General features: G+C 46.0%; 1 protein-coding gene across 1 annotated transcript; it reads right to left on the bottom strand.

The window, feature by feature from the left end:
• Window positions 1-316: 316 nt before the first annotated feature.
• GPR139 (G protein-coupled receptor 139) lies at window positions 317-21632 on the bottom strand. Its single transcript, XM_077829076.1, has 2 exons — window positions 21512-21632; window positions 317-1251 (listed from the first exon to the last, which is right to left on the bottom strand). Exons 1-2 carry the CDS (start codon window positions 21630-21632, stop codon window positions 317-319), a joined length of 1056 nt encoding a protein of 351 aa, XP_077685202.1.
• Between the last annotated feature and the right edge of the window lie 987 nt (window positions 21633-22619).

Raw genomic sequence — 22619 nt, 5'->3', positions numbered from 1 at the left:
CGGTGTGGCTTTTCCCCCAACAACTGTACTGCACCAATGCTTGCACATGGACACTTGATAGCAAATTAACATAAAGACTTGTACTCCAAAGCATATTCAAAATGCTATGTAACAGGAAAGAGGCATTTTGCCTTCTCATTCCGACTCCCCAGATGAAGTACTCCCATTCTCTGCCAACAGTCTGATCTGCCTTTAGTCTGTCAGGGAAATGAAATCAACTGACCACTTTTAAAAATAGCCATGTCAGCAGTTTACATCCTGGTGTTGTAACGGCTTGAAAAGAAGATGCATCCAGAGACACCAACAATCCTTCTTTTCATGGTGATATTTTTATAGGTTTTCCATTTTTATCATACTGGTAAACAAGCATTTTGATGCAGTGAGAATTGGCAGGGGAAATCCAAGGGCTGCTAGTTATTGAAAAGTTATGGTTTGTATAGAACTGAACTGGTTGTTTCTGACACCTAAAGAAAGCCTTTAGTGTCGCAGCTGCCATTGTGCGAAATCTCTTGCTAATGAAACAGTAGAGGAAGAAATTAATTGCAGTGTTCAACAGTGCTAGCATATTGGCAATATCTGAGACAATATGTACCAACCAAGTGTTGTTTAAAGGTGATACATAGAGGTGATACAGTATCATGATTATTCTTGGTGCCCAAAGTATGGCAAAAATAGAAGTTATAGTAAACAAAATGGCTGTTGTTTTCCCTGTGGAATATCCTCTCAGTCGGAAATTGCATTTTCGTCTGAGCTTGTACACAATGATTGAATTCAGAATGAAGAAAATGGAACACGGTACCAAGTAAACAGTAAAACAGTGGATCCAGATAAGGACATGATGTATAGATGTGCTTATGTAGTCTTCAATCCAAATATTGGGCCACCAGTAGTAGGGAATGCTGGTCAAAAAGCAGGTGATGTACACACACACAATGACTTTTCGAGTACGAGCTGGGTAGGAGACAGTGTGATATTTAAGCGGATGACATACTGCTATGTATCTATCAATTGTTAACGGCACGGTAATCCAAATGGACGTATGTATGGAAGAAAATTCCAATACCTCAATTATTTTGTCCAATATCTGAGGCATCTGCTTATTCAAGATGAAGTCCTCCAGCAAAAAGTCAACAAAGACAATGAAAAAAAGTACCAGTATGTCAGCAGCAGCTAGTGCTAAAAGATAGTTGTAGGACGACTTCTGCCTGCGAACCACCAGCTGCGATAGGATGATGACTGTCAGGATGTTTGCTGTGGAGACAGAAAAGTTCAGTTAGTTTCACAGGAGGTAGAAAGGAAGACTTGGGGCACCTTAGAGACTAACCAATTTATTTGAGCATAAGCTTTTGTGAGCTACAGCTCACTTCATCAAGCTCTAGCTCACGAAAGCTTATGCTCAAATACATTGGTTAGTCTCTAAGGTGCCACAAGTACTCCTTTTCTTTTTGCAGATACAGACTAACACGGCTGCTACTCTGAAACGGGAGGTAGAGTTAGCCTTATTTGAATGTTTGATTGAGCTGTAGCTACATTTCAGGCGTGCTGTAGAACTATCTTCATTAAAGTTCAAGAAACCAAAGAGTGAACTCCTATGTTGTCTGTGCCTAATTCAATCTAGTCAGCCTGTCAACTCAGTCCAGCTCTGTACCACTGTGTTTAGCCAGGGTTTAGTTGCTCTGTATAGAAGAGACAGGAACTGTTTGGAGTTGGTCAAAATAGTCTGTCAAATTTTTTTTTTGATGAAAAATGCCCCCCCCCCCTTTTTTTTTTTTTACAAAAACTTGTTTTGGTGTGGAAAATACTCGTTTTTTCAAAAATTTGTTGTGTGTTTTTCTTTTTACTAAAAAACCGTTTTTTGTTTTGGCTTCCAGTTAGTTCCCCTTCCCCCTTTTGTTTTCCTCTTCTTTTCCCCAGCCTTTTCCTCTCCCTTTTCCATGACAGAAAGGGAAAAAAGAAGGTATAAAAGGGACTTTGTTACAGCTCACTTGATTCCCCTGCTCATTCGCGTGCATGTGTTTGTGTGTTTGAACCCTATGGCAAAGGATTGGAAATCAAACTAGCCTTGATAGGTCATCTTAACTTGATCATTTTGTGGCCCAATCCTGTGAAGAATTCCTCAAATCTCACTTGAGCAGGGTGAGGCACTCAGAACCATGCCTGAGGCTCTCAGCACTTCACAGGCCTTTTCTATCATGACAGTTTTGCTGGCTCTTCATTCAGGATCCATATCGACCTTATTGCCACCAGATCCATCTACTCCCCAAACAGTTCCTTGCTTAGCCAGAGATACTCCTTAAGGATACATCTCTGACAGTGAGGCCTTGTATCTGTTGCTGCTACTGGAGTATTCCTGAGCCATTAAGGGGAAAAATGCAGTTCAAATTAAACTTTTATACTTGAGTAAAACTCTTTGAATTATGTATGATTTGACTCAACACCACTGAAGAAATCCCATACACTGCCTCTTTGGCTCAGACAGGATTTTGCCTGCAGCCCCGTGGCCACTGTCCAGTATGCCCATCACACAACCTATGCCTAAAAGAAGGGTTACGTGTTGCTTAAATAGCACAACAATAAGTTGCCAACATATCAAAGGGCTTACATTACATTAGGTCCAATCATGCAGTCTTGTCTTAGGCAAAACTCCTATTGCTACCATTGGCAGTTTCATCAGAGTAAGGTATGGTAGATTAGTCCCATCCAAAGATTGATCAAAGTGGCTACAGTGGCCACAGTAGTGTTTAAACAAAGATGGAGATTTGGTTTACTGACAGCATGGCTTGCCAAATATTTGTGTTTGACATTTTCGTAAGTGCTGTAATTACCTCTCCCTCTTCTACAGATTGCTCTCCCAAGGCGAATCAAGAAAAATTATGAGGACTTCTTGAAATCAGAAAGAGCAGAAATTATGTAAGTAAAAGTAATGATGCCCTAAATGTGTCCTAAAACTGAAATGAGAATGCATATTATTTAACTATCACTTGGCAATTACGACAACTCTTGACTTAGGAAGGCCTCCCGAGCCTGCTTTCTCAAAGCAGGTTTTTAGCTACTGGAGAAAAGGGTCACACAAAATGAATGACAGGAGTAACCACCATCGACATTCCAGTTCTGGGATCAATCAAAATTCAAGAGAATGATTAAAATCACACCCTGAAACAAAGCAAACTCTTGTAGAATAGCTAAGCCAAACAGTACGTGATCAAGGTGTCAGAACCATATATATGAAATGTAAAGTAGAACCTTGCCCAGAATATTATTTTAAGACTTTCTTTCAAATTAGTTTTTCTGGCATTAGGGATTATACCAGGCTGACCCTCCTTCTCTGTTACACCAATCTTACATCGGTGTAACTCCATTGATTTCAATTTAGAGCAGCATCAGGGGGCTGTGGTAGGCAGAGTGCTCCATTTCCTTGTTTTTCAAGAAAACCTTAATCTCTCAATAGGATCTGCTATCTGGCAATCAGAGATAGAATGAACAATATATAATCACGAAAATCCTGGACTCAGAAAACTTAATGTGACTGAGAAATTACTATAGGATTTGGCCAGCCATGTTTCATGGCCTGGCACCTTGTAACCTGAATATACCCAGTGTATGCATCTCCTTTGAGAATACTGTAAACTTGAGTCACCCATAGACTGCTGCAGTGAGGAAGGCTGTGTCTGTGAGGCAATTTGCCCTTGTCAGAGGTTCTGGTTGGAATTTCAACAATGAAGCTGGATATGCACATCTTCCAGGCACCCTGGCCTTGCTTCCTCCTGCCTGCTTTGTGGGATGTGTTGATTAGTTCTAGGCCCCCACAGTTGAGTGGATTTATGGGCAGCTTCTGCCTCTGTGCTCCTCCATTACCAAGGCCAGCAGTAACAGTGTATACCAAGATGCCAGCTAGCTTTGCCCCTGTGAGCTGGATTAGAAAATTGATCTGCCAAAGTACAGGGAAGCACTATCCAATTTTTCTGCAAGGGCTACAGTATCTTGTATTGGAAAAACTTTCCTTGGAATCACATTAGTGATTTTGCTGGCTGGGTGATATGAAATACAATAATATCATTTACTTAGTGAGAACAGATATAAACGCCATTACTGAGGTTCAGCAGAAAACTGCCAGCATGATAATGCCTCAGCAGAGAGTTCAGGAATAGCCTTCATTGCTCTGTACAGTATGGAGAGAGGCATAGGAGACTTACTCACTTTGTCCATCTCCCTGGCAATGTAGAATTCTTCTCTGTGGTATTCTTGAGCCCTCTCCAGGGCTAGTGCCTGGTGAAACTGGGGAGAATGCTGTTCAGCCAGTGGACCATACCATAATGACAATAATATATTGCCCTCTGCAATTGTCATGGTGATTCCCAGATATCTGCTCTCTTTGCCCTATCCTGACAGGTCACTTTTATGCATTCTAATGGTGGTAAAGATAAAAAATGTCCTTGTCCACCATAGCATATGCAGAGACCCGATTGCTGGGTCTATTGGGGTGGAGGGCACATGGGTGAATTCAGTTTGGCTTGACTTGGACACACTGGTGCATGTTTCTTTCTGGACATTTTCTGGCTACTTCGTGGATAAGATCATTCAGATTTGGAATGGATTGGTCACTGCTGTGGGAGCTGATTAGGGGGTGACAAATATAAGTTTAGGCTGCATTACTCACTGCAGTACAGGACTTTGGCTTTCCTAACATCTATCAGAGAGCCAAGGATGGAGGCTGCAAGAGATGAGACTAGTGGGTTGGGGCAGAGCAACTGTTCAATTTATCCCCTTCAATAGAGGGGATCTATCTGCCTCTCGCCCTAACGATATATTATCTGGGGGTTTCTAGTATCCAGGTAGCAATAGTGTCCAGGAGAGCTTTGTTCCTTCTTGCATGGCTGTTCCTTCCACTGCAGTTATCCAGACTGGAATAATGCAGTGCAGTCAATAGGGAGCTGCACCCAAACATCATTCAGAAACCTCAGCTAGGGCAGCACTTGGCTGCCTGCTTACTCAGCCAAGCTGTATGCAAGGAGAGAATTTCATCTGTCCTCCAAAGTCTGCTTGACTTTGTGTGTTTCAATGCGCAATTCAGAGCATTGGCATTGGCCTGTACAGCCCTATGTCTTTGGGGTTCTAGGCATCTAAGAGAGATCATCTGTCAGGGAAAAGCCTGAAGTGAGAGATGGTCCTCGGTTGCCTTTACTTCTGATGTTGAATCCCATGTGGACTTTACAGCAAAGGATTGTCTACATGTCTGCAAACAGGGTGTAAATCTACCCCACACTAGCCTGCTGATCACTAAATGTCTGTGAGGACCCTGCTGCTGCACACTAACAGGTCCCTGATGCACTTTGATCTACTCCCGTTCCACACCCCAGCTTGCTGTCAACTTAATATTAGTGTAAACAAGTTCCAAGTAGAAACTCCTCCAAGGTCTGCTTACCGTGTCAGAGGTGATCCTTTCTTACAGTGTTTCCTATAAAGCCAGAGCATCACAGGTTTAGGAGAGAATTTCAGCAACAAACATTGTGTTCAGCCCCTGTGGGGGTACAAAAGGGGGCAGGGTCTGGGCGCAAGGAGTTCAGGGCACAAGGACTGTGCAATGCAAAGCTAGCACCATTGGGACCTTGACAGGTGTGGAGGGAGTAAAGGGGTGCACATCTGGCCAGGTGCAGAAGCAGTTAGATTCTGTACTCTTGGAGAAGACTGTGCAGTGCTCATCATCTCTCCCACTCCCCCAGGGTTCTGGCCTCCTGGAGCGCTTTCTGTACCTTCCCCAAGTGTTGTCTGTGCCTGAAAGGCACAATATATCCTTTAGTTTCCTTGCTTTTATGGATTATAGTCATACCTCAAATATTATCTGTTTTATGGGGGAATTATAGAAATACTTCAATTGCCTATTATCACAGCTTGTGAGCTTAAAGAATAGCAGTTGAGTGTTTCTAAGCAGGAAACAGAAACACTTGTTACTTTTGAGGAATATATTCTGCGCGTAACAAACAGACTCTGCATGCAGTGAAATCTCCTTTATAAGTTAAGTGGATAGCAGGGTTATGCCACTGTGTGGTTTGGTAGTTCAGTATCATAAACTAGCTAAATAAAGGTTTCAGAGTAGCAGCCATGTTAGTCTGTATTCGCAAAAAGAAAAGGAGGACTTGTGGCACCTTAGAGACTAACAAATTTATTTGAGCATAAGCTTTCGTGAGCTACAGCTCACTTCCATGTTTATTCCCCCCTGCACCCTCCACTGTTCCTCAGACGTTCTTGTCAACTGCTGGAAATGGCCCACCTTGATTATCACTACAAAAGGTCCCCCACCCCGTCCCCCGCTCTCCTGATGGTAATAGCTCACCTTAAGTGATCACTCTCCTTACAGTGTGTATGGTAACACCCCTTGTTTCATGTCCTCTATGTATATAAATCTTCCCACTGTATTTTTCACTGAATGCATCCGATGAAGTGAGCTATAGCTCACGAAAGCTTACGCTCAAATAAATTTGTTAGTCTCTAAGGTAGCTAAATAAAGTTACTATGGCTGTTGCTTACTGGGTGACAAACAATCCATAAGGTCATATAAGGGTAGGGTTGCCAGGTGTCTGGTTTTTGACTGGAACACCCGGCCAAAAAGGGACCCTGGTGGCTTCAGTCAGCACTGCTGACTGGGTCGTTAAAAGTCCGGTCGGCAACACAGCAGGGGTAAGGCAGGCTTCCTGCTTGCCTTGGCTCCGTGCGGCTCCCAGAAGCAGTGGCATGTCCCCTCTCCAGCTCCTAGTTGTAGGGGCACCCAGGGGGCTCCGCATGTTGCCCCAGCCCCAAGCGCTGGCTCTACAGCTCCCACTGGCCAGGAAGCACAGCCAGCGGGAGCTGCGGGGTCGGCACCTGTGGAAGGGGCAGCGCACAGACCCGCCTGGCCGCACCTCCACGTAGGAACCGGAGGGGGGACATGCCGCTGCTTCTGGGAACTGCTTGAGGTAAGTGCTGTCCAGACCCGTGACCCCTCCCATGCTCCAACCCCTTGGTCCCAGCCCAGAGCACCTTCCTACACCTCAACCCCCTCATCCCCAGCCCCATTCCAGAGTCTGCACCCAGCCGGAGCCCTCGCACCCCAACCCCTTGCCTCAGCCCACAGACCACCCCCGCACTCCGAACCCCACATTTCTGGCCCCACCCCGGAATCCACACCCCCAGCCCAGAGCCCTCACCCCTCTCGCATCCCAACCCACTGCTTCAGCCCAGAGCCTCCTCCCAAAACCTGAACTCCTCATTTCTGGCCCCACCCCAGAGCCTGCATCCCCAGCTGGAGCCCTCACCCCCTCCCTTACCAACCCCAATCCCCTGAGCCAACCTGGTGAAAATGAGCAAATGAGTGAGGGTGGGGAGAGCAAGCAACAGAGGGAGGGGGGATGGAGTGAGCAGGGGGCGGGGTCTTGGAGAAGGGGTGGGACAAGGGTGTTCAGTATTGTGCAAGTAGAAAGTTGGCAACCCTATATAAGGGACGCCTTTTACTGAATAAGATTGTCGCTAAAGAGAGAAAGAGAGAGAGTGTGTGTAAAATTATTCTTTAGGTCAAATATTACAACTTCCTGCATTTCACATAAAGATACTGTTATGCAATTTTAAATGTAATCTCATTTTTTTAACTTTTCAAATAATGATTTCCTTTCACTATATTGACAGGCCCTTTATATATGAAAAAAAATCCTGAATATTTAAATTCAAAATACTAGAAAATATACAATGAGGAACAAAGATGCTTGATAGGACTAGATGATGTATTATAAAACAGTAGACAACATTAAAAATTAGACATTTACTATTCTCAATAGTTAATGTTAGTGTGATTGCCAGTACAGAATCAAATGGCAACATTTACCACATTTGAGATTACCATGGCTTTTATCTTCTACTTTGTAAGGACTGGTTTCAGAGTAGCAGCCGTGTTAGTCTGTATTTACAAAAAGAAAAGGAGTACTTGTGGCACCTTAGAGACTAACAAATTTATTTGAGCATAAGCTTTAGTGAATGCATCCAATGAAGTGAGCTGTAGCTCACGAAAGCTTATGCTCAAATAAATTTGTTAGTCTCTAAGGTGCCACAAGTACTCCTTTTCTTTTTGTAAGGGCGTGGTTTTCAACCTGTGGTCTGCAGACCCCCTGGGGGTCTACAGACTATGTCTAAGAATTCCAAAGGGATCTGCACTAAATCCTTTGAAGTCTGCAAATGAAAAAATGTTGAAAACCACTGGTATGGAGATCTCGGTGGTGACTGTATCATAACCATTGCCAGCGGGTGACTTTTGCTACTCAACATTCATTTATTAATAGTGCCTGCTGTAGCAGGCTAGAATTTTTGTTTAATTTACATGTCCAAGAATAACTTAGATCGAATTTATCAGAGAAAAAGATAAGGTGACCCCAATATTTTCTATAAATTCAGTGCTACAATGTAAATGATGATCTGTCCTAAAGCACTATGGGCCAAATTCAAACCAAATATAAGTGGGGGCAACTTCAGTGAACTTATGCCTGCTTAGGGGAGCAAACTTTGCCCTTGTCTCTCAATATGGTGGCTTGTGGTCAAGAGCTTTGTTAAACAGTGCAGGGCTTGCCAGGTGACCCACTCATGTGATACTTTAAGGCTGCAACTGATACAGCACATCTTCCTTCCTTTTCCTCAGAGGATACCTGTGAGAAGTGATTTAAAAGGCTGATTATTTATTGTCATATTGTTTGGGAACCAAAGAATGGGACGCACTCATACACGCATTCCCGCGGGGAAAGATGAGTCAAGTGAAACCATTTCTGTGTCTCTCATCTCTCACTAGGCACAATGGCAAAGAGTGTCATTCTGCAGTGCAAGCAGCAGTGGGAAATGGCAAAGTCCAGAGCAGAACTGCAGGGAGGGTGTGAAGAGGGTCCATGCTGAAGGAGAAGCAGGGCAGCACAAAGGCTATGGTATAATTGTATGTGGTAGGGCTCCTCAAGAAAAAGCTCTAATGTGACTCATCCTTAGAAATCCTGGGTTCGTTGACTGACCATCCCCTCAGATTGGAAGGTGAAAATGAAACTGGAAATAGAAAAGACTTACTAGGCTGCCTGGGAAAAATACTACCCTATTATTCAGCTGGTCAGGTCACTCAAAACTCCACTCTATGTAGGTGAAACTGAATTAGTGACTGCCTGCCATGAACTACTTTGCAGACAATCACTTAAAAATCCTGGGTGCGCTGATTGATCAATGCCTCAGACTTGAATCTGACAATGAAAACTGGCCTTCCACCTCCTTTTCCTTGCACATGGTACTGATTAGCCATTGCACCTTACTCTGGTGAAGAGCACTATGTATTCTGTACCCTTCCCAAAGTGTTGTACTGGTTGTACCCAGGAGGCTGGTCACAGCCAGAGAGAGATTTTAACAAAATAGAAGATTTTGTGAGCAAATGATCCATTTCTTCAGGTCTTCAAGGGCATTTACAAGGTACCTGTGTTGAGGGCCACTGGCCAATATTCATTTTCAGCCAGTCAGCGCACCCAGGGTTTTTAAGTGCAGGTCTATACAGTAACTTGTCTGGCAGACAGTGAGTAATGCATTTCACTTGCACAGCATGGGCCTTTGGATTTTCCTAGGCTGCTGGACTAGGATTTTGGTAGCCTGCCTGATGCAGCAGACCTAGTGGTACAACTCTAGGACTAATGCACTATACTGAAGGAAGCTGTGTTTGATATAATACAGGCCTCATTTTCCTCGCACTTACCACATCCTTATTCTCACAGTGTAAGGCATTTTAGGCCCCTGTGTTCACACACCTGCTCTGTTGTGGGCTAGATTGGGGCTTTTTATGCCATGACCTAAGTAGAGGGGCCCAGTGAGGAGCAGCATCGTAAGCCTGTATTCTGGCACGCACAATCTCTCCAAGGCTGCTCTTTGTGCATGCAGGGTGAACGTTCTGCTCCATCCTTGCCTCCTCCCTGTCCATGGAATCCACAGAGCACAGGAGCCCCTCAGAATCTAGGCCCGTGTGTGTACATCCGTACAGCTACAGATGTGTACGTATATACAGTGTGAGTGCATCTTTCTATATGTATGTTATAATAGACAGCATGGGCAGCAGATATAATAGGCAAGGGGAAGCGTTGCCTTCCCTAGCACAGCTGTCCCTGCCACCTGGACCATGGTGCTCCCCCTGCACTCCCGCCTCTTCCCCTTCCTGCTCTGACCCTGACCCAAGGCTCCCACAGCTTGCTGCTGCTGCTGCCTGGGGTGAATCTTCCTCCTCTCTTCTCCTCCACCCCATTCACTGGCCCCCTTGGAGGTCCCCGCAGCTGCCGGCCACGTCTCTCCTCACCCCCCACGGGGGGTGCGCATGTGAGAATGCGAGCGGGGAGTCAGTGGCAGACGTGAGGAGGCAAGCGGAGGGGATCCATGAGTAAGGGCAGGTCTACACTCCAGCCGGGATCAACGCTCTGAGACCGATCCACCGGTGGTTGATTTAGCGGGTTTAGTGAAGACCCGCCAAATTGACTGCAGATCGATGAGAAGAGTAAGGTAAGTCGACGGGAGAGTTTCTGCCGTCGACCCCCTGCGGTAACTCGACCTAAGGTACCTCGACTCCAGCTACGTTATTCATGTAGTGTAGACACAGCCTAATTTTACACAGTGAAAAAGCCTTCCAGAGACCTAGTAGCAGAGATCACTGAAACTGTTAAAGAGCCATTGAAGTGGTAATGAAGCCATTTAACAGGCATTCACCAACACCCAGGAAGCCTTTGGCCACATTCAGCTGACTTTTATATTGTAGGAAAATGTGTTATTGGGGTTAAAAACAGTTTCCAAATGAGGATCCTTCTGTTATTCTCTGTACCCAGAAGTAACTGCTCACCTGGCTCAAGGAGGAGCTGATGTAGCCAGTGAGTTTATTTCTTGATCTAGATGTTATATTCAAACCCAGTTTAAGTAAACAAGTCTGGCAGGGAATTCTGTGTAAGAAAAGTGATTAAACTATTGCCTGAATGCAGTCTGTCACAGACAAGCACTTTTTCAAAAGGAGAGATTAGGCTTCAGGTTGGCGCAGGTAGCCTCGGTTTTCGTCTCTCTCTATACTGCATACACCGAACTCCCTTCCAAGCAGAGGAGAATCTATCTGGCAATTGAGCCAGTTCAGTTCCCTTGGGGAATGTTATCAGTGCTTTAAGGTGAAAAGGGGAGAGGGTGTCACGGGGCGGGGGCAGCAGCAGGGTGAGGAGGCGAGCCAGCTGCACTGTAGGTGGTGGTGGGGTTCTTGTGGCAGGAGGGGAAAGGGTCTTGCGGGGGGACCGGGGGGGATGAGGAGGCAAGCAGCAGGTGGGTGAGGGAGGAGGTGAGTGGAGGGAGGATCTCGGGGGGAGGGGGTGTGTGTGTGTGAAGAGGTGAGTGGCGAGTCAGCGGTGGGTGGGGGCAGGGCCTGGGGCAGAGCAGGGGTGGAGTGTGGGTGGGGCTGTGGGCGGAAGAGGCAGGACAAGCTGCTTGCCTCCCCCATGGGAAGTTTCACCCACTGCCCATGAAAGACAGGGAAATAAAACACTATACTTAAGTCTCCCTCTCCTTCCCCCACCTACTGGCAGTATTGTGAAGAAGGCTGCACTGTAACAACACGGGTGCTGGTCCTACAAGATCCTATGTGCCCTCTGCTCCCACTGAAGCCACTGGAGCCTGATTCGCTTCTTACTTACATCAGTTTTATGCTACTGCAGCTTCATTGACTTCAACAGAGTTACTCCTGATTTACACTGGAGTAAGTGACAGGAGAATCAGGCCCAATGACTTCAGTAGCAATTGAGGGCACATTAGTACTCAGGGAGGCGCTCAGCACCTCAGAGGATCAGGCCCATTATTACAGTTGACCACACTGAAAAAGCTCAAAGCAGGTTTCAGAAACAGTCTTGGGTATTGGGGGAGGGCAGAGGTTAAGAATATTTATTTTTAAACCTGTAACAATAAGCACCTTCCTCGTTATGCACCTCAATACTCTGCAAATTATATTTGTGTCCATTATTTTAATGAGCTGGGTTTTAATGTATCTTAAAAGCAAGCACACAAAAGTGGAAGGAAATTAGCCTCATAGGTGTACTGTCCTCAAGCATTTTTATGGTCTCCTGATCAAAACTGAAATAGAATGGATGGTGATACTCCACTTCTTCAATTATAACTGCAATGCAGAAGTGCTTTGGGGAAGAATGGCAGGGAGTGCTTTAAGGCATGTAAATCAGTGTGGAGGGGATAAAAAATTCCAAAACTCATCTTCTCAAGATCTGGACTGCTGTCTTCCTATCAGAGTGTCATGGTTCCCTAATGGAAACCTGTATTAAATGAAGACACAGAATGCTTAACAAAATAGTGCCAAGAATATGCAAGGGTTTTAGTTTTTGGTTAAAAATATTTGGACAAGTCACTTTGGGCAAAGGCAGACCTAAATTTTCAAAAGTGATTCTAGATGCCTCAAATTTTGGCTTCCCAATTTGAGGTGACTTAAAGGGGCCTGGTTTCAAAGGTGGGTTCTCAGTGTTACTCTGAATATCAAGCTGCCCTTAAGGTGTCTCAAGCTAACCAGTCAAAACTGAGACAAAATCATTAGTCTCTTTTGAAAAATTGGGCCACAATATTTATACAAGTATGAACAGTACAAGATGGAAATTAAGGGTGGAGATGGTGCAGAATTTAATTGTGGGCCATATCCTGAAGTCCTTACTAAGTAATAACAGAGAGGATTTAGCTCTGTATTAACTTAAGTTCTGTTCCTGTACAGAGATCTACAACTACAGGCCTTTAGGGCTTCCTGACTTGTCACCCAATTCAGTGGGAGTCCACGCTTTCAGGTCTCATGGCCCGCTTTGCTCACACTATAATGGGACTTCTGCCTGAAGAAGGAGTGAGTTAAAAGCTTGTCTACATGGTGGGGGGGGGGAATGCGCTGTATGGGAGTATCATTGCTACAGTGCACAAACCTATTGGACATTAATAGTTCTCTAGTGCATTTTAATGTAGCATTGTGTTAAAGTAAACTAGGGAACCTTTAGTGTCCACACGTACCAATTATTGCACACCACAATAGTGCACTTCAGAAATCAGACTCCCATGGAGTTCATTACCCCACAATGTAGACAAGCCCTTAGTAAGGCCCTCAGAATTTGGCTGTGTTTTAGCAACGGAGGGTATATCAACACTAGAGATTTCTGGCTTGCGATCGCTAACACATTTGGATGTGCTAGTCTGGATACTTCACAATCATTTGTACCAAAACAAACGTTTGTGGAGTCTCACCACTTGCAAGTAGAAATATGTTAGCTCACTCAAATTAATTGTAATCAATTAATTAATTTGAGTGGAACTCAAGTTTTTTAAAAATCCCCACCCATTTAAAGGAAACACACCCTTAGTAACTAGACTGAGTTGTCTTTTACCAAGGAGGGAGAAGAAGTTAAACAGGTGTTATCGGAAGGGCTCATGTGTTAGGAGGGCCCCATGCAGTGCTGAACAATTCTGGTGAAGCAAACTGTAAATAACACTTTATTTTAGAGGCCCCTGCTTGATGCTAACATAGATGTGTGACTCCTTTGGGTCTCCCTAAATATTCCTAGTCCCAGGCTTGCAGCATGGCTTCTGCTTTGTTCTCTACTGTCTCCTCTGAACAGTCCCACCTGCCCTATAAGCAGAGTAGAACGTAGCCAGATGGGATTAATGAAAATGATATGGTGTTGTCCTAAGGATGCTCTATCTACAGTCCCCTCCATCCAGGTCACCGTTAGAGAGGCAGATGCAGCACGTTCTGAATTTGGACATTTGACTGTTTTATTCATGTACTGATTCAGGGGAAGGAGACTGTGGTAGAGTGCAGGGGCACTGCAGGGTCCCCAGTAGACAAGGGGTTAACTCCAGCTTCACTTTCCCCTTCTCTTGTAGGGGCAGTCAGGGGCAGAGCTCTAGGAAAGGCAGTGGGGGAGACGGGTGAAATGACTGTGTGTAGGGAGGGGCTTTGTACCAGGTGCTGAATGCAGGATGAACTCCAGGTTGGGGAATCTTCCTGTTCTGTTTCTTTTGCATAGGGTAAGTTGTTTTGATTTATGTTGTGAAGGACATGCTCCTGCTGACTTAGTTCTGCTGAGTCATGCCCCCTATTTTGAGGCGAGCAGAAAAAAAAAGAGGAGAGGGAGCATTAAAAGGCTGAGCGGTAGATGGGTGGGGGAAGGAGGAGAGGATAGCAGGACTGTGTGATAAGGATACCTAATGTTTTTCAAAGATCCTAGGCTCCTAGAACAGCTCCTGGGGGCTCTGCAAATATTTGCCTGCTCAACATGAAAATTGACTCTGCTCTATATTTTGTACCACTGTCATTTCCAGGAAAAACCTCTGCTTGAGTGTTTCTTCCCAGATAAACGAATTTTAGTAATTTTCCCTCCACATATCTTTGTATTTTGCAGCCTGCTAAGCTTTCCATGTATTGCACATTGTCTCAGCATGAACACCATTGCTTCCCACTCAGTCCTTGACCTGGCAAAACAACACACAATACCCCTTCCTTTTCATCTGTCCAGAAATTTGCAGTTGTGTTCTGCACTATAGTACTGTACTATATCTGATGCACAACGATGTCCCCTTCTGAAATTATATGGATGCTGCCTTTCATTCCAGTGACCTTGTATTCCAACTGGGGACAGTTTAGCAGACACTTCCCCAGACATATTGACCAGACTAAAGGTCTCTAATACACACTCCTTCCTGTCACCCTTTTTTGTGCAGCATGATTGCTATGGATCTGTTTTTTTTCTCAGCATCCATCATTCTTTAAAAAACAGACAATCATTTTGCCATTTAAAGTAACTCATTTCAAGCGCTTATGCAGCAGTTCTGTCCATCTCTATGCACTAGCCCAACCTAATGTAGTATAACATCTCTCAGCATCTCTTTGTTAGTTAAGCTACTGGATCAGTCACTTATTCTTACTGTCTTAGTCTCATACCAGTCACAAGTGCTGCCAAATCAGCTCCCTGCTTCTGCTCAAACAGGGTACCATCCACACACTTTGGGTCCCATCCACTGCTCATTGAAGTCAATGGAAAGATTCCCCTTGACTAAAATTGGTGCTGGAGAGTTTAGTGCCCATTTATTGTGTGAACTCCATTTAATGAACAATGGTTGAACTGAGTTCTTTCTTCTAGTTTGGAACACAGCATATATCCATTTTCCCATTTGCAAATCCTCCTGTAATATTTCTGTCTTGCAGTTATGTTGATATGATTTCTGTCTTGCCCACATACAGAGGGTCTAACTGATCACCATATTTGGGATTGGGAAGGTATTTTCCACAGGGTCAGATTGGCAGAGACCCTGGGTTTTTTTTGCCTTCCTCTGCAGCATGGGGCATGGGTCACTTGCAGATTTAAACTAGTGTAAATGGTGAATTCTCTGTAACTTGCAATCTTTAAACCAGGATTTGAGGACTTCAGTAACTCAGCCAGAGGTTAGGGGCCTATTTCAGGGGTACATTGTAAAAACACTGCTGAGGTTCTTTGGCTTGCAATGTGCAGGAGTTCAGACTAGATCAGCGGTTCTCAAACTGTGGGTCGTGACCCCGTTTTAATGGAGCCACCAGGGCTGGCGTTAGACTGGCTTGAGGTCAGGGCCAAAGCTGAAGCCCGAGCCTCGCTGCCCAGGCCAAAAGCCTGAGCCCCACCACCTAGGGCTGGGGCTCAGGCTTCGACTTCAGCCCCGGGCACCAGGGCTCAGGTTATAGCTCCCTGCCCAGGGATGAAGCCCTTGTGCTTTGGCCCCCCTGCTTGGGGTGGTGGGGCTCAGACTTTGGCTTTGCCTCCCCACCCCCAGAGTGGCAGCGGGTCTTGGGTGGGCTCAGGCTTTGGTCCCCTCTCCCAGGGTCGTGTAGTAATTTTTGTTGTCAGAAGGGGGTTGCGGTGCAATGAAGTTTGAGAACCCCTAGAATAGATGATCACAATGATCCTTTCTCGCCTTAAAGTCTATGAGTCTATAAGATACAAAAGGATCCAATGCACTTTACTCAGGTGCTTGGAAACAGGAATACTATGTGGTGATTGCTGAATAACATGCAATGGAGTTTGCATGTCCCTCATACAGTAACTGCTCACTTAAAGTCGTCCCGCTTAACATTGTTTTGTTGTTACGCTGCTGATCAATTGGAGAACATGCTCGTTTATAAAGTTATAAATGCTCCTTTATAAAGTTTTTTGGCAGCCGCCTGCTTTGACCACTGCTTACAGAAAAAGCAGCCCGTTGGAGCTAGCTGGTGGGGGCTTGGAACCAGGGTGGACCGGCAACCCCCTATCAGCTCCCCGCTCCCCTAAGTTCCCTGTGCAGCAGACACCCAGCAGGCTATCAATTGCTGGTAGTTCAGCTGTCCCTCCCCCCACTGCCATGTGCTGCTCCTGCCCTCTGCCTTGGAGCTGCTCCTGGGAGCCTCCTGCTTGCTGTGCGGGCTGGGGGGATGAGGGGGACTAATGTCAGGGTGTCCCCCTCTCCCCTGCTCCTGTTCCCCCGCTTACCCCTTCTCCATAGAGCAGGGGCGGACACGACAGGGCTCAGGACGGAGGGAGCTTGCTGGTAGCAGCTGCTGTCTCAACTTCCTGATCTACTTAAAAAGGCAACTTTACTTAGAGTGCGGTCAGCATACTTAAAGGGGCAATGTGCGTCTCTCTCTCTCTCCCACACGCAGGGTATGTGTCTCTGTCTCTGTCTGCCATGCTGTCACCCCTCCCTCCATTTGTGCTGCATTGTAGAGTGTGAGGCTACATTAACAACAATGTGTTAACCCTTGGGGGCTCAGCCGAGTGCTAGTTCATCATTTAGCACTAAGGCATTCCCCAGGAAATATCCCACCCTCTTCCACCCTCTGACTCCACCACCTCAACCAAGCTTTACAATCATCATTGCTGTGTACAGTATTAAATTGTTTAAAACACACACACACACACATATTTTATATATATATGTAATATAGTCTTCTGTCTGGTGAAAAAAATTTCCCTGGAACCTAACCCCCCCATTTACATTAATTCTTATGGGGAAATTGGATTCGCTTAACATTGTTTTGCTTAAAGTCGAATTTTTCAGGAACATAACTACAACGTTAAGCGAGGAGTTACTGTACCTACATTTCCAGCAGCCTTTATGCACTCTGCTCCTGCCAGACACACATTTTCTTGCTTTCTGCATTGAGAGGCTGGATTCTGCAGATCAAGGGCCTGCTTCTGTAAGCCTTGCTCCTGTTACTGGGCCTAATTACTCATGTGATAAGATGTTACCTAGTGAGAATGAGGGTCTGTAGCATCTATCCCCAAGTTAGAATAGCCTGCAAAAGTACATTGCAGGAAGCATAACTTAACCTTCGGCCATCCATGTTTAACCAGGTTTCCTCTTCCCTCAGGGCTCATCTGTGCCTCTAAGGAACAAATCTGCATTTGGGTGGTGTGCAGCCACCCTGCGTTGGGGTACCTCCAGGAGGGATGGCTCTCTGGCATACAGGAGCAGCACATCTGGTGCCATACCTCTTTATGGGGGTGCAGCATAGCTCATTCCTCCTAGTGTGCCAGTTACTCTCCACAGGCCAATCGGGGGGAGGGGTGGTATGATGAGGTCATGTCCCTGTTCTCCCTCCCTCTTCAGCACTCTCCGAACCCCTAGGAGGATAGGGAGGAAGCAATCCTTGAGCTGTCCTGAAAGCAGGGGCAGCAATTATGCCTGGGCCATACAAGTGAGAGGATATAGCTTCTTTTACTCCCTCTGCATGCTGTGTGCATCCATGTTGTACAATGCAGTCTCCATGCAAAGCTGTTGAGCTGAAGACATTTCCTTTTTACAGTAGGACAAAAAATCCAAACAATAATAAGATGATTTTATCACACCTTTAAAAATAGTGGCAAACAGTTAACCTTTTGCATTTCAACAAGGTATTGCACAGACACTATATCTGTGTGTGAGGCCAGAACCTAGATCCTCCTCTCTTTCAAGTTCTCAGAATTACAAAAAACTAGCTCAATCCAGGGAACCTCGGGGTCTTTATCATTTAGACAAGGAGACTCAGATACCCCTACAGTATTTTTTAAAAGCACCAGTGTAATACCAGAATGAAATCCATGAATTTCTTATGCACTCAGCATGCCATATATGTACAGTTCTCTTGGATGTTAATGTCAGTGTTATCCTCAGATAACATACACTGAATAAGGTAAGCCAAATGTATCCATGATACAACTCCTCTGAACTCACTGGAGTTACATCAGGCACCATTTTGGCTTGTAGTATCAAGTTTCTAGGTATCAGTATCAAGAGGTCACCTAGGTCTCAAGTTGCAGTGGGGGAGGTTTAGGTTGGATATTAGGAAAAACTTTTTCACTAGGAGGGTGGTGAAACACTGGAATGCGTTACCTAGGGAGGTGGTGGAATCCCCTTCCTCAGAAGTTTTTAAGGTCAGGCTTGACAAAGCCCTGGCTGGGATGATTTAGTTGGGATTGGTCCTGCTCTGGGCAGGGGGTTGGACTAGATGGCCTCCAGAGGTCCCTTCCAACTCTGTTATTCTATGATTCTAAGTTGTTCTGTTGGTTTTTTTATTTTGTTTTGTTTTACTATTGTCAGTGCCATTTTTCCTAATCAAATGGATGTATGTTCCAGGAAAAATTCACATCACCCTTGCTCATCACCCTTGCACTAACTCTAACCGTACATTCCCAGGTGGATCACAGTAGGTTCGTAATTAGAATGTATTCTACATCTGCAGTTGTTTAAGTATAGGCAGAACATTCATTAACTGATTTCCTAGTGTCTGCATGAAGGATCTTCACAATTTTAGGTAGATGTAGCACCTCATTGCTTCCTAATAACCTCCTACTCGTATACTCTTAAGGTGGTATAGGTCACTTCCTATTGGACCAATCAGTATCCTATCAGTATCAGAGTCCACAATGGCATCATTGTTGACTGCCATGGCACAGAGGCCAAGGAATGAATGAGCATGGAAACGGTACCTTTTCTCCCTGGCTGGTGGGGTCCCTTTAAGGCACAGCGTGGCTACAGAGTGGAGAGGCTTGCCTGTGCTTTACATGTTTTGTGGCTAAATACAGGACTTAACTGTGCAGTTCTCTTAATGATTTGCCATGCATCAGAATTTACTTATAGAGAAGAAAAAAAGGCACAGTGAATTAAATTCATGTGCTGGGTACCAATTGTATATGTATTGTAGCCACTGTTCAGACACAGGGCTCTCACTGTCTGATTCGAACATTTTTATGAACTAATGGCTTGAAGAATATAATTTTCTAAACAAGAGCAGCTAAGGTGAAAAAAAGCATTTAGAAATCTGTTAACATCTTATCAGTGCTGCTTGCCATTTACAAGATGTTTTAAATGCACCTTTGTATGTATATAACTATATATTGCATTATCAAAAATATTGATTCATCTTGACAAATAAAAATGTTCTAACATTTCCCTCTATTCTTGCTTGTCAAGAGGAATCCTTATTAAAGATATTTTTAAATAGTAGTTTTTAAACCATGGGTTTTCTCTGCATGTAGTGCTGGGAGTCTTGGATACCGAAGCCCTTTGTTTAGCCATAGAACTGGTATAGCACAGACTGTCTTCCCTACCAAAATGTCTGAGTGATGACCTGACATGACCACTTCTAGGAGTGAGAAAGTGCAGTCTCCACAGCTTACTCAGTGCTTGCCCTGTGCTGGGACAAACATACCAATCCGAATCAGTTGTGGCAGCGGTGGGTTTTGCGCTGTCTAATGGCAGTGCAGGCTCCAGGTATACTGATATTCTAGAGGCAGACTGGTTAACCTTTCATGGTTAAACAAGAAGCCCCTCCTCTCTTTCCCGTCTCCTGGTGTCACTTGTCTCATCTTTTCCCCTTCTCTGCGGGAGAACTTGTTTTCTGGCTAGCTGGCCTCTGGTCTATATTCTTGGGATGAGCTTTTGATGCTCACACCTGCACTCATAGGAAATGAGTGGAGTACTGCCATTGACTTCAGTGAGTGAGGGATCAGACCCCTGGAGCAGTGGGTCATGTGGGCCTGACTAGACTCTTTAACTTGCTGCCCAGGCTATAGGGATGGGCTCCTGGAGCATGCTGGTTTTCTAGCTGACCAGCTACTTTCTTCAGTGGAATCCTGTGGAGTCACAGTTCCTTGCTCATGTGTGGAATCTGAGATACCTTGTTCCTAAAGCTACCCTTGTCCACTGGGAGCTGGTCTGAGATGAGCCAGCAGCAATCTGACAGTAACAATTTTTGACTACTCCTCACATGGGCAGGCAGCGTACAGGTACATGACTTCATGTCCCAATGCCAATCCCCTGAACCCTCCAGTCCTCAATACCATTCTACTTGAAATGGCCAAATTAATTATTTTGGAAACTTGATTAAGAACTGAGACAATGTATGTCAGGTTCTGAACCAGAGAGCACTTGTACAGGTGCATTATAAGCAGTGGAACTGTTTGCTAATCCCTCTCCCCCCTCATTAAAGAGAAGAAGACAGACCTCTCATTAAAGAGCAGATAAAAAACATTACCTAGAAGTATACATGTAAAATACATATCCTAATAAGTATATCATCTAAGAAATGTCTTGTGTTAATCCACATAGGTTAATAAAACAAGCTTCCAGTGTATTTAAAAATTAAAAGTTCCACACCCATCACACACTACAATATTTAACTTTAATTAGAATTTTACCACCTCTTTTTTTAAAGATAATGCCTGGAGTTTTTCTAAAGTTTTAGCAACAATGTTAGGAAGAGACTGTTGTTATTTGTCTAGACAGAGAGAAGGTTTGCCCAATAATGTAAAACAAGCACCTAACCCGAAATCCCATCCAAAAGCAGAATTATTGTCTTGTATATTTGGATCTGTAAAGATTCCTGTCCTTAATATAAAGGTATTAACAGTAGAACAATGCCTTGCTCCTCTACACACACACATTTATCCGTAAGAATATGTACCGTTTTACTGTACCAACGAAAGTGAGCCAATAAGAAAGTACTCCTGTATTGCAAACAGCCAAAGTCTCTTAAAATCAGAATTTTCTTGGAGCTCTGTGCAGTGGGGACCTTGGACATGTCATTTAAAAAAACGGGTCTCAGTGAACATATACTGCAAACAGGACTTGATTTTGAATGAGTCTTTTTCTAACCGTTGACCTATAACTATATACACGTGCAACACCCCCCCCCCCCCCAACTGTCTTCCAGCGTAAGTGGCTCCAAGACTGTTTGCTTTTTATTCTAAAATGATTTGGAGACAGAATAATTCCGCTCCATCCCTCGGAGTCTTTCCTTAAAGACTAAAAACTTTCTCCACTTGCTGGCTGAGTTCAGATGTCAGGATAAGTCGGTTGCTCCTAAACAAAAGGTCACGGCTCTGCTTTTAAAATGCACCGACTGAGGCAAACCTCGTCTCTTAAGGGCGATCCTCTGGGGCCGGGCAGAGCCTTTGGGGTGCCGCCGGAGAGCCGGGCAGAGGGTGGCACTCACCTGGCAGCCCGAGGCAGAGCAGCAAGCTGTAGTATATGACAGGTACATATCCCAAGCCACAGCCATACTTGTGGTGAGCCAGGAGGGAGCCGTTGTGGACGTAGATGTGATTGTACTCCATTGGGTTGTCCTTCTCCTGCTGCTGTTCCGTCAGCACATGGAGGGGCAGAGATGCTCAGCCTCCTCTCGCCCAGCATCAGCGGCCGTGTGTCTTCCGCGCCCCCGCGGGCTCCCCCCGCCCTCCCGCACCTGCTGCGCCCGGGATTGTCACCGGCAGCAAGCGCGCCCGCCCGGCCGCCCGCAGCACATGGCGCGCACACATGGCTGCTCCCAGCAATGCAGCGAGAGGCGGGGGCGCGGCGGCCCTGCTGCAAGGCTGCTGCTCGCCGGCCTGGGCTCACCGCGGGGTTCACGTGCCCAGCGCCGGGGGTGCCTGGCAAGTGCCGCTGGGCGCCTGCCTCCCCCTCCCCTGACTGTGCGTCCCCCCGGCCGCCACCCCGCCTTCCTAGGGCCGGGGCTGGGCGTGCACCAGCCTCCCCCCGCCCTTCACACAAAAGCGAACAATAGCCCCCGCTCGTTGCTCTCGCCCCGGGAGCCGCGTGCCTGCAGCGCGGCAGCGGGCCGCGAGTGGCCGGCAGGGGGCTGGCGGCGAGCCCCGGGCGTGCAGCGGGAGGCATGGCTCAGCCTGCAGGGAGGGTGGGCGTCGCTGCGGTGCCCGACCGCTGCTTTTCCCCGGCAGGGCAGGCTGGGCAGGCTTTCCCGCAGGGAGCCCCCCTTCCACTGGCGGGGAGACCCGCTCCAGACACCGGCCCTGCTGCTGAGCTCTGCTGCGGGGTAATAAGATTTTCTGGCATCAGGCAGCGTCCTGGTGGGGTTACGTTAAACCACCACAAAGGCGTTGTGTCCTCCCAGTGTAGCGGAGCGTCCCCGTGACCAAGGACCCGCTCTCTTACGGGAGTTAGTCGCCTGACTACTTGGAGGGGCTGAGCCCGACGACCTGATCCAGCAGCCACTGAAGTCAGTGGGAGCAGGATCGGACCTCCAAAAGCTTGATTAAACTGACGCGATTATTTGCACTATGACCTTGCAGGCCACCAGATTGGATCAG

Source organism: Eretmochelys imbricata, chromosome 10 (genome assembly GCF_965152235.1).
Source record: "Eretmochelys imbricata isolate rEreImb1 chromosome 10, rEreImb1.hap1, whole genome shotgun sequence".
Lineage (NCBI taxonomy): Eukaryota > Metazoa > Chordata > Testudines > Cheloniidae > Eretmochelys > Eretmochelys imbricata.
Note: the sequence above shows the minus strand (reverse complement) of the source record. Positions and strands in the feature narration are given on the sequence as shown.